This window comes from Alligator mississippiensis, chromosome 4 (genome assembly GCF_030867095.1).
Source record: "Alligator mississippiensis isolate rAllMis1 chromosome 4, rAllMis1, whole genome shotgun sequence".
Classification (NCBI taxonomy): domain Eukaryota; kingdom Metazoa; phylum Chordata; order Crocodylia; family Alligatoridae; genus Alligator; species Alligator mississippiensis.
Window position 1 is genome coordinate 2,490,951 of NC_081827.1, and position 12,159 is coordinate 2,503,109.

At 61.6% G+C, this 12,159-nt stretch overlaps 1 protein-coding gene across 1 annotated transcript in view; it reads left to right on the plus strand.

The window, feature by feature from the left end:
• Window positions 1-12,159, plus strand: part of SND1 (staphylococcal nuclease and tudor domain containing 1) — a 227,842-nt gene that overhangs the window by 106,766 nt on the left and 108,917 nt on the right. The window contains exon 11 of the mRNA XM_059725618.1: window positions 5,025-5,114. Within this exon, the coding sequence (XP_059581601.1) occupies window positions 5,025-5,114 (90 nt within the window). The remainder of the gene's footprint in view (window positions 1-5,024; window positions 5,115-12,159) is intronic.

A 12,159-nucleotide genomic window follows, 5' to 3' on the forward strand; every position in this document is an offset into this window, starting at 1 on the left:
GTCGCTGGGCACCGGTATCGTCCTGCCTTGCATTGGGCACTCTCCTCCATTGGTTCCCCGCCCGGGGCCCGTGGCATGGAGGTACAAACGCAGAGCATCTTTGGCACCAAGCTGGAGCAGGACGCAGCATCCCAGGCCAGTGCTGCCGTCAGAAGAGCACTACCGGGCAGGGCTTCTTCCCAGCACGTCAGCGGGCAATAGAGACGTGACCCGGCTGTCGGAGCACCGCAGCGGTTCAGGAGCGAGGGCCACGTGGGAGCCTGTCTCGGTGACGGCTCCTCTCCTTGTTCCTGGCAGCGCGGCGTGTTGTTCCCAAGAACAGCGATGCTTTCCCCGTGGCAGTTCAAGTCGCGAGGGATTGAGCTGCTTTTCTGCTGGAGCTGCAGAATCGGTGTAGCGAGCGAGCTCAGCACATGGCTCGCTCTCCGTAATGGCCCGCGAGTTGCACGGGGCCCTGAAGCACCGCCGATATCCTCACAGCCGAAGCGACGGCTTGGCCCGTTTTCTGTCTCCTTTCTCCACGCACGGTGGCAGATGCGCCTTGCAATGGGCTGTCTCTGATTGCAGGTGTAATGGAGTAGAAGAGCGGTCTCTGAAGGGAAGCCCTTTTCCATGATGATCATGGAGATGGTGGTTTAATTTCCGTGAGCGCCGGCCCCTGCAGAGTCGAATCAAAGGCTGCGGGCTGGAGATAACAGCCGGAGTCCCTTCAAGGACATGGAGCTGCTGAGATTTGCTCTGGTTCCTCGTTTCTGGGCTGGTTTTTTTGTGGTTTTTTTTCCTTCCGAGCTGTGCAAGCCTTGGCCTGGCCCCAGCGACCGCGTGCACCCTCGGCTGTGAGTTGAGATGTCTGTCAAATAAAAACCCACCTTTGCCAGTGCTGGGGGTGACTGAGATGCTCCGGACGCGGTGGGGTTGGCTGGTATGTCCCGCGGACGGTGCTGTGCACGGGGAAACGGCACCTCCTTGCTGCTGCTCCGGGGCAGCGGTGGGGGGTCTCATCCACCTCCTCTCACGCTGTGACGGCTGGATCTTGCAAGCGAAGCGTGTCGGGTCCTTGGGAGACATCCAAGGAACGCAGCAGGAGGTGCCAGTGGGGCTCCAGCACCTGGTGCTCTTCCTGCCTTGCGGGGGGTGGCAGCCGCGAGGAGCGGTTTGGGGGAGACGGGAAGCCAGCGTCCTGGGTGGGATGTCCTGAGCCAGCCGCCTCCAGCTGTGCGTTGCATCTGCTCTGGAAGATCTCCGGAAGAGCGGTCCTGGATCCCCCGGGCCTTTCCATGCTGTCCTTGGCAGTGCCCAGCTCCAACCCCCCGTCTTGCTTTTATGGCTTCCCTGGGAGCAAACTGCTGCTCTCGGTCTGCTCCTCCCTTTCCCTGGGCACTGGGAACTGGAAGCGAGCTGCAATCCCCCACTTTTCCCCCCTGAACCCTATGTTGCAAGGTGCGGGGGCTGCAACGGGCCTTTTATCCTTGCAGGCAAGGAGAGATTGGGGCAGCTCTGGGAGCCTGCAGTTTCCACCCTTCCGGTCAGCCGAGGGGAGCCCTGGCCAGAAGCAACATCCGATGGCCCCAAAGCAAAGGGCAGAGGTAGGGCCCTCAACCCCATGGCTGCTGCCACGAGCATCCCCCACCCAGGGGGTCTCGGCGCCCAGGTCAAGGTTGTACGGGGCCCGGAGGCGGCTGCTGAGCCAGCTTGCTCAGGCATTCCTGTGCAGCGCGGCGATACCTTCCCCTCCGCGCCCCAGGTGGGGAGATGCATTACGAGCTGTTCCAGGACTGGAAGCCAAGCAGCCGTAGGGAGCCATGTTCCTGCAATATGTTGCCTTTAACTCTGGGGGATGCGTTTGGCAGCGGGCTGCGGCGAGCCTGCTTCCAGCGAACGACGCGCCTGCCTGCACTGCTAACCCCGCAGCATCCTGGCCTCGGGGCCTGAAGGGCAGCTCTCCCGCTCGCAGAGACTGGAGAGGGCTGAGTGGGGCTGGGGCCAGGCGGTCGTGCCCCTTCCCCCTGCCCAGTCCTTCTCGGGGCACTTGTGCCCTGCAAATGCTGCAATGCAGTGCCCGGCGTCCCTGCTTTCAAACGCTAGCGTGAGCTGGCTGCAGGGCTCCCCTGCGCAGACGAGCCCGGGAGCAGCCTCGTGCTGCTTCGGCGTTGGCATCGGAGCCCCCCAAGAGCCCTGGCGCGGGTACCTTGGAGGGGGCCTGTTTGCACCAACCGCAGTCGCAGTTAGTTGCGGCTGACTCTGGGGCAGGCTCTACCAGAGGGACCCTCTGGCTGCTGCGGGACATGAGAGGGTGAGATGGACAATATCTAGGCAATGGTTGTGTTGGGGTCCCCCTGCCCCAGCTGCCGCAGTCTGAGCCTTGGAAGGGCTGGCGCAGGGGGTGTCTACCTCGGAGATGGGATTTGGTCTCAGACAGCCTGGGGGAAGCCTGCTCCTGCGGCCTGCCTTGCTGTAGCAGACGGGGCTAGTCCCTTCTGGGGCTGAACTTTGGCCCTTGCGATTCTTGCCACTCGGGCCCGATGCCTGCACTTGGGCTTTACCTTGAAGGATGAAGCAGCGGGCTCCGGCCTCGCTGGGGATTTGCTGCAGAGCTGGCTGTTGCTAGGGGCTGGGTGCTGCTGGCAAGCTCCGCGCTCGCACGCAGCACCCATTCATTTCAATTCCTTCATCAAGGCTCTCACGCAGAGCTCGTGACAGCGCCAGGCGCGGGCCTGACTGCAGAGGCAGGAGTCCCGAGGCAGCTGCCCGGGCTGCTTCCCCCCCTTTCCTTTCCCAGCGGCTCCCAAGTGTCTCCCCCAGCAATGCTCACCTGCTTCGCAGGGCGTGCGAAGCCTCTCCGCGCCTTGTGTTCAGCATACGGCAGCACCGTGCTGCAGAGGCGGCTCTGGAAGGTGCAGTGACTTGACTGAGGTCTCGCGGGAACGCGGTGGCAACGGCTGACACCTGCCAACTCTGTCTCATGTGCATGCCGCCCGGAGCCCGGGGGTGGTCTCTTGTGTTCCCCGGCCCTGCTGCTTCTCAGGTGCTCGCTGCCTTCTGCTTCCCAGCTTTTGGCCTCAATCTCCTCTCCGTCCCCTGTGTCTGACCAGCCCTGGCATTGCCACCTGCCTCGGGGCTGCCTGTTCTGCTGGAAGCATCCTCCGCACGCTCTCTAGAGCAGGTGCAGAGAAGGGCAGTGAGGATGAGGAGCGCTGCGGAGGGTCTTTCCTAGTAGGAAGGACTCGTGAGGCCAGGCCTGGGCAGGGCAGAGATGCTGGAGGGGGCAAGAGAAGGGCTTGCAATACTAAATGGCCAAGAGAAAGTCCCTTGGGATCATTGCCCATCTCTCCCCAGACAAGGACGAGGGTCAGCATGGACCGAGCAGGTGTCAGCTGAACACAAACACCAGGCCGCTCTTTTCCCCTGATGCGGCATTAAAGTGGGGGCTCGTGGCCACCAGCTGCGGTGGGAGCTGAGAGCTTGGGCAGATCCACCTGGGACTGGACACGGGCTTGAGGAAAGGGGCCCGGGCAGTGTGAGACACAGGGAGTGAGGGGCACGGCCTCTGCATCAGACCCGCATGGACCTTAAAGGCTGCAAGGGAGAGAGGAGCAGGGGAGAAAACCCCGCTCGAACCCAGTCACCTCCCTTCCAGCTCCGCTCTCTGCCCAGTGACACCGGAAACTCGGCACGCTGGACCTGGGTCTGACCCGGTCCAGGGCAGCTCTGCTATTCTGAAGGGTATGGAGGCATTGGGAGGTGGTGCAGCTGCAAGGTGCACTGTGATTCCCTTGCCTTGGCGTTGTGTCCCACAGTGGCTGTTAATCATTGGCCTATAACGAGCTCAACTGTTAAGCAACCAGAGCAGAGACCATGGATGCGCCTGCCCCCTTATTTTTGGAGTAAAAGGGCCTTTCTGGGTCTCTTGAGGGCTTTGGAGGACAGCGGCGAGCCCAGGGGGCAGGGGGGCAGTGTGCCAGGACATCCTGGCACAGAGATCTTTGCGATGCAGAAGACAGGCAGCGATCTAAGTCCTTTGGGCGCTGGGATACACTGGGCTCCAAAAGGAGGAGGGTTTTCGTGGGATGTTGCTAAAGCTCTCCCAGAAATGCTGGGAGCTGCAGCCCAGGCTGGGATGGGGCTGGGCTGTGCCAGTGCTCCTGCTGCACCCACCCCGCAGGGTCCTGGCTGGAGGGCCTTGCCCCCGCGCTCAGGCTCAGCCCCACACTGCACTGGGGCAGGAAGGGATTTTCCCCTGCTCACACTGGTCGCACTGGGGGGTTTGCCTTCCTCTGCAGCAGGGGCATGGCCTGGCCTGGGCAGCACCCATGACCCCCCTGGCAGCAGAGGGATGTTGGCAGCTGCGGCCCCCTGTATCCCAGGGGCAGGGGCAATGCCTGGGGCTGTGTTGGGGGTGACTTTGTAGTCTGGCTCTGAGGTTGGACATAGGGTTCGTCTGGGCTGGTTTGGACGGGGCTGATCCTGCCTCAGACTGGATGTGACCCCGCAGCTCCCTGCCAGCCCCCCGGCTCTAGGATTCTCCTTCTCCATGATGCCCATGTGCCTGGGCAAAGAAACGCCAAGCTCTTCGTTACAGAGCGGCTGCGTAAACTCCCTCAGGATCATGTCCAGCCTAGTGGCTTCCTAGCGGCCCCAGGCCTGGGGTTATAGGGAGCCTATGGCCCTGCTGCAGGCTTGGGCCTCAGCTGACAAGGGGATGCGGTGCAGCATGGCTCTGGTGGGCACTGCCCAGGCTCCATACATTGGCAGGGCCCGTGCATCTTCGAGGGGCTGAATGATGCCCATCATGACCCAGACCGGGGCACTGCAGCCAGGTGCCCATGGCTCTGAAGCAGCAGAGCCTCTTGCAGGGCTGCGGGGAGGAGAAACAGGGCTGGCGATGGGGTTGATTGCTCCAGAGGGGCAAATGCAGTGAAGCCCCTGGAGATGGTAGCCGTGTGTCTCCTCGTGCCGCGTGGCTGCTGCCCCAGCTCCATGCTGCCCCCGGACTCACTGTGGCTCCCACCTTCCTTGTGTTGCAGGACAAGAACCGGAAGCTGCGGCCCCTGTACGACATTCCCTACATGTTCGAGGCCCGGGAGTTCCTGCGCAAGAAGCTCATCGGGAAGAAGGTAAGAGGCGGCGGCCGCGCTTGGGGCTGCGTGGCGGGGAGCAGGCTCCGGCGGGGAGCCCGCGCGGTCGACGGTGGAACGGGGCTGTGATGCAAGGGGTGCCATCCCCATAAAACAGGCTGTCAAATCCACAGGCTGCGGCTTTGGGGCTGGCTGCCTCCCATCCCCAGCCCGTTCCTTTCATCTCCAGGAGCTCGTCGGCTGCACCGTCTCCCCCCGGGTGCCTGAACTGCTGCTTCTCCCCGGGGTGTTGGGGAGGGCGTGGGAGCCTTTGGGGTGGGAGAAGAGAGCAGGGAGCGCTGACCTGTGACTGAGTGGCAGGAAGGCTTCTGGCCAGGAAAGGGCCTCCTTGGTGCTCATGTAAAGGTCCCTCAAGGAGACACCAGCGCTCGTCTGGCTGTCTGGGGGCTCCTGAGGCCTGCAGGGTCTCGGATAGGCAGCGCTGCCAGGCCACATCTTCCCACAGCGCCGGCGCTCAGTACGTCCTCTGAGATGTCTGGGGGGAAGGCAGGATGCTGCAGAGGCTGGATGTGGCCCCCAAACCCTTCCCTTAGCAGGGAAACAGGCGCACAGTGCGGGACGGGCATTGCTTCTTGCTGTAGGGTAGCAAGTGGTAGGATGAGGATGCTGCCAAAGGCGGTATGGCTCTTGTGGACATGGGGAATGGGGTTTGTGCGTGTGTGTACATACATACAGACCTACATATATCTATATCTGTGTGTGTATATCTCCACGTGTGAATGTTTGTATGTATTTCTACCCCCTACTCCCCCTTTTCTAGCATCTCAATTCTCCAGCATATTTTTCTGGGCTGGTTTAGAGCAATTCAGGGGAACGAGGAGCATCATCCGCACTTAACTACCGCTGCACATGCTCGCAAAGCAATTTTCAGACCCTCGTAAAATGGTCAAATAAAATCAATTTCCGTCACGGCGAAGGCGCTGGCTGCTGCTCGTTGAGGACTATTTCCATGCCTAATTGCTTCTTGCCATTTCCGAGCCCTGTTTATATATTAAAAAAAGAGAGAGGGGGCGAGAGAGAGAGAGCGAGCGAGCTCTGCAAAGCGCCTGTAAGAGGAAGGCTGTTCACTTGGCTCATTCAGCATTGGTTGCAGGGGTTTTGCTGCGACTTCAGGACCCCGGCGGGGCTCTGGGAGGGGTAGGAAGCCAGGCTGATACCAGCCCACAGGAGGCTGCCTGCAGTGAGTGGGGGGGAAAGGGTCCTAAAGGGAAAGTGCCATCTCCCCATGCCAGGATCAGGCCAGACGCAGCCCCAGCCCCGCGGTGTTTTGCTGCAGGAACAGGCTCCTCCTTGCACTGTCCCGAGGCCTTCAAGCAAGGGCAGCCTGTAGCAGGGGCATGGAGGGGCGGGGGGTCTGGAAGCAGTGGCCAGCCCCTACTCCAGCCCCAGGGCTCGAGCAGGCCAGGCCCCCGGCAGCCCCTGCAGCTGCCGTCTCGGGGCCTGTGGACGGATGATAAATGCGGTGCGGAGCTGACCGGGCTCCAAAGCATTTTAATCAGGCCAGTGAGGTTGCAGCGTGGGCCCTCGGCGCTGCTCTGCGACCTCCCAACCAGGCTTCTCCAGGCGGAGGGAGGCGACTGTCCATCCCCCGCAGTCTCCCGGCCGGTGGCACCTCATTATATCCGCGCCCGCGTGCTGGGGACCTGGCCCGGGCGCGCTCTCTGCAGAGCTCATTACCGGCAAACGCGTTTTATCTTTAATTTAGGCAAATGTCGGCTCTTCCTAGAAGGGTTTGCGCGGAGCCGCGGCACTTAACGGCTCGCAATAGACCAGAGCCGTCTTAATTACATGCTTAAAAGCCCCTTGATGAGCGGAGCCCGGGGTTTGCTTTGGAAGCCGTGCTGCCAGTTTTTACCGGGGCTTCGCTCAGCAGGGAAAAGCCCCAGTGCCCAGGGGCCAGGCGGCTGCAGCGTGGCTCGGGTAGCCTAGCTGCTGCAAAGCTGCGGTGCTTCTGGTTTGACCTGTAAACCCTGCCAGCCTGGCCCAGCCCAAGAGGCCTTGGCTACAGCTGCCTGACATGTGCAGAGGATGTCACAAGGTGAGAGGACCCTCCGGAGATGGCTCCTGGCTTGGGTTCCTCGAGCTTCAGTTATGCTGCTTTTATGCTTCCCACCGATAATGGCTTGGCTTCTCTCCCCAGCCGGGTCAGGGCACTGCTGGCCTGGCAGGTGCTGCTTCTGTGACTCCCTGAAGGGACGGAGAAGCCAAAGCTCCTCCATGCCCATGCACATGGCAATGGGTTGTGTCCGTGCCGGGAACAATCCCAGCCCCCACAGCAAAGCCACCGTATTTTGGGAGCAAAGCAGTCTGGTCCCTACGGTGGCAAGGGGCATGTGGGGGGCTGCCCAACACTGCAGGGTCTGGGTTGGTAAGAGGCCTGGGATGGGGCTCTGCTGCTGCACCGGGGTCTCCAGGGAGGAGCCGCACAGGCCTCGTGGATGGACCCCCAGGCCATGGGCTCAGGTGGGTGCAGCGTGCTTGGTCTCGCAGTGCAAAAGCCCAACGTGTGTGGTTGCACCCGTGGGCATTGCACACCCCCTATTGAAGGCCACTGAGCCGGCGGGCTTCATGGCATGTGGGGAATGGGTCTCAGACTTCCTCCCACCTTGAGCTTGCTTTTGCTAGCCCAGCTCCATCCCTGCATCCTCAGCCAGCGACCACAGCCCAGTCCCTGCTGGGGACTGAAGCTCGCGGGACCCCAGCGCTCTGACTTCACCCCTGCGAGTCCGCCTCCCGGGACCAGATCCCAGGGCTCAGCAGAGCCGAGCGGGGTGGGTTTGACATTGATGTTGCAGCCCCGGCAGGCAGTCGCCGGGTCTCCCCAGGCAGGTGCCTCGGCGAAGCCCTGCACCGCGCTCTCAAGTGCCTGCGTAATGGAGCTACGGTGCCACTGAGCCGAGCTCGCCTCGCCCGTTGCGTGGCGCCGTTCATGGTCCTCAACGTCCGAGCACCTCGGGGCAATTGTAACAGGAGCTCAGAAATGCAGGTGGATGCAGACGGAGGGATCGTCGGCCACCCATGCCCCTGCCTCTGCCCCGGACTTTGCCCCGCTGTGTCAGTGGGCTGCTTCTCTCCCCACTGCAAAGCCGTGCACGGGGACGTATCGTCTGCCGTGGGCGAAGCAGGCCGCGTTCTGGGGCCGGCTCATTTTGGGGGGAAGGGAACAGCTTGAACCCCTGCTTGCAGCGGCCAGGAGTAGCGAGCACAGAGGGCTGTTCTCAGCTGGCAGGGCCCCCGTGCTCTCCGTAAATCGAAGCAACTGGCTCTTTAGCTGCAAGCAAAAACGACCTCCATTTTTTAAAACAACTAATAACCTTGCACGGCACATGGGCTCTGCGCTGTCCGGACTTCTGTGTTCTCCGCTATTTAGGTAGCCTTGGGAATCGGGCGCCCAATCACCTTTGATGTTGCCGCGTCGGCTTTATAAATATTTCCTTTGTCAGCTCCACGTTTTTCACTTCAGATTAATTTGATTGAGTTAAGCGATGAAAAAAATCCTTTACGTTAATGATCAAAACAGTCCCCAGAGGTTGGAAATGCATTCTGATTTGAAATGACAGGCTTATAGGAGGCGGCTTGTCCTTGCTTTTGCACGGCTCGCTGTCGGGATCAATCTCCGCCGCGAGATTTCTTGCCTCTTTCCTTCCCCCCCCCCCCTTTTTAACGTATTAAAAAAAGAGAGAGCGGGGGAGAAGGCAGGTAGTGGATTTAGTGGCTTTGGACTGCAGCTCATTTCCAAATGAGTTGGACCCGGCTGGGTTGGCACGGAGACTCCTCGCCTCTCTCTGCCTGTGGTTTCAACATAATGCTGTAGTCATTGATTGGCCTAACACGGCACGTTTGCGAGCTGGCAGCCTCGGGCGAGCTCTCCATAAGGGCCTCTCCCAGCAGCACAGTCGGCCGAGCCTTTGCTGGGCTTATTCGCTGCTGCAGGAAGGTACGGCCGCTGCCTTGTGCTGGGCGCGCTTAGGCTCCGACCTGGCTTTGGCCGTGCAATGACGCTCCTCTCGTGGTGTAGAAAGGCTGAGTGACATGCCCAAGGTGACTCGGGGGGGGCTGGGGCGGAGGGGCAGCAGATGCAGGGCAAAGGCCGTGCCCTGCTCTGGGTCGGGCTCCTCTTTGCCTGTGCCCACCCCTGATGCTCATGCCTGTCTGTGTGGTGGGGCAGGGGATAGGGCTGTGCTCTGCCTCCAGGTCTGGAGCCAGAGAGCAGCATGCGTGTGTCCTCCCTGCAGCTGGCCCGTGCCCTTGCTGCCAAGAAGGCTACTGGCATCCTGGGTGCATTGGTAGGAACGATGCCAGCAGATGGAGGGCAGTGATTTCCCCCCTCTATTCAGCACTGGGAAGGCCACATCTGGAGTCCTGTGTCCAGCTGCGGGCCCCCCACTGCAGAAAGGGTGTGGGGAAATTGGAAAGAGTCCAGAAACTGGTTTGGGGGCTGGGACACGTGGCTTGTGAGGAGAGGCTGAAGGATCTGGGCTTACTGAGTCTGCCGAAGAGACGACCGAGGGGGAGGGAGATGTAGAATAGCAGGGGGGCTGCAAAGAGGATGGAACTGGGCTGTTCTCAGTGGGGGCAGATGGCAGGACAAGGAGCAATGGGCTCAAGCTGCAGCAAGGGAAGTTGAGGTTGGATATTAGGAAACATTTTCTCATGAGGAGGGTGGTGTAGCCCTGCAAAAGGCTCCCCAGAGAGGTGGTGGAGTCTCCATCCATAAACTCGGCTAGACAAAGCCTTGGCTGGGATGATGTAGCTGGGGCTGGTGCTGTTTTGAGCATGGGGTTGGATTGGATGTGACCTCCTGAGGTCCCTTCCAACCCTTGTAGTCTGCAAGTCTCTGGCAGCCTGGGTGCCGTCTCAGGGCCATCCCCTGGTTTCTGGAAGTGGGTGGAGATCTCCCCTTGCTGTCCCCGGGAGCCACTTTGCCCTGTGAATAACTCTGGCAGCAAAGCTGGGAGCCCTTTCCGGGCTTCCATCTATTCCCTACGGCCTGGCCGTGCTTGTGGGTGAAGCTTTGGGCCTGGCTTCCCCCAAGGAGGAGGCTCCCCTGGGACCTGTCTTGTCCACCTGCCGTAAAAGCATCATCCTCGGATGTGCTTCCTGACTTGCTCCCCTCGCCAAGTCCCGTGTCCCCCCTCCAGGGCTCAGCCCCTGCCTGGTGCTAATGACCGGGGCGCTTCTAGGTGCATGTGCACACTTCCAAGCCTGGATCCTGCCTTGCTGCAGCCAGGCTCTCCAGACTGGGAGCAGGAGTAGGTGACCAGAGGCAGTCACCGCATCAGGCCCGATAGCTGGGGCACACTGGATAATGGATAAAAGCAGCAGGAATCCTGCATTTTGCACAAGACCTTGTTCAAAATGCAGCTGTTCCTGCGCGTGGGAGCTCCTGTCCCAGGATGCAGTGGAGGCCAGCAGTGCAAGCAGGGCTGGGTGCCTGGATGGCAGTCTGGTCCACGGGCGGCTGTTGAATACAAGACTGTGACCAAATGCTGTGGGTGGAGAGGGTCCCACAGGGCCTGGGGACCCCTTGTTTCTTCTCCCATCCCTCTAGAACAAGGGTGTTCAGCTCCCATCCTGTGGGCCAGATCCAGCCAGCTAAGCCACGTCATTTTGCCTGTGGGATGCCCAAGGTGCTGGAAATCGGGCAGTGGCAGTATTGCTCCCAAATTGGTAGCCCTGTGGGCTGCATAGCGTGTCCTTAGTGCCGGATCGGGGCCACGGACCAACCCCATGGAGCATCCAGCCCACGGGCACCGCTGCTCTGGCACATCTGGTACTTGCCACTGATGGGCACAGAGCAGCGCCCACGGTCTGACTGGCTTGGGAGCGCTCCTGTGCTCGCAGCGACCACGAGCTCGACCCCCGCCGATTCCTAGTCTCCCGCTTGGAGCTGCCCCGCGCGGCCGCGACGCCGTCCGCACTCGACGGAGTTGGCAAAGCTTTCCAGCCTGACAAATCCGGGGGGAGCGCGTTCCTGGCAGCCGCGGAGATGGATGTGATGGCTCCGCTCAAGATTGATGAGTAGGATATTAGGAATAATTAGGCTGGGCTCCGCTTCCAGGATTAGCCTGTATTTCATAGGCGCGCTGTCCGGGCTCTGCAGTCGGGGTGGGGGTAGGGCAGGCCTGGCTGGCTGGCCTTCCTCCCCTGTACCTCCTGCTTGAAGTCGGGGTGCTCACTGGATCTTATGGGGGGTGGGGGAAGCTCACAAGAGCTAAGCAGGGTGGGTCTCGGCCGGGGCTGGGATGGGAGACCTCGGTGGGTGACCTTGACATTGCTCCCCTCGCATCCTAGGCTGGCACTAGGGGGCGCTGCGCTGCCGGGATTGCGAGCTGGAGGCCTGACCTCCTGGGGGGGGTGACGGTGTGGGGGGCACGGGCTGCGGGACCCTGGCATCCTGGCCCTGCGTCTCGATGAAGCGTTGCTGTTGACTTTGCCGGCCCAGAAGTGGGTGCATTTCGATGCATGCAGGGGAGCAGGGACCCCCTGTATGCGAGGGCTTTGCTGCCTCGGGGGCTCTGCTCTCTCTCGTTAGCGCAGGGAGCCGGGTCCTGCCTCTCCAGCTGCTGCACGCGCGAGCCCCCGGCCTCCAGCTTGTATCGCAGACCAGGACCCCCTCCCTCCGTCTCCTGGATCTCTGCCGGGGCCTCTCGCCCCATCCGGTGCCGTAACTGGGCCAGAGCTGACGTCCCGGCCTGCCCCCAGTCGCCCGTCTGTCGCTGACGCCCGCGAGCTTCCTGTGAGCTCGCTTGCCTTCAGCTCCTGCATCTCCTCCTCCCACAGCCGCAGCCTGACGGTGTCCCACGGCTCCCTCCCGGACCTGGCAGCCGGAGAGCTGGATCCGGGGCCGGCCCCCTCTGCCTCTTGCTCTGTCCTTTCCAAGCCTCCCTAGTCTTCCCCTGCCTCTCTGGGGCACTGAAACCTCTGGTCCGGCCATCGAGGCTGCACGCAGCGCGGTGCACATCCCAGCCTCATCTTGCAGCATCCTCTCTGCAGAGCCCCTCCGCGCCGGGCGCTGTACAAT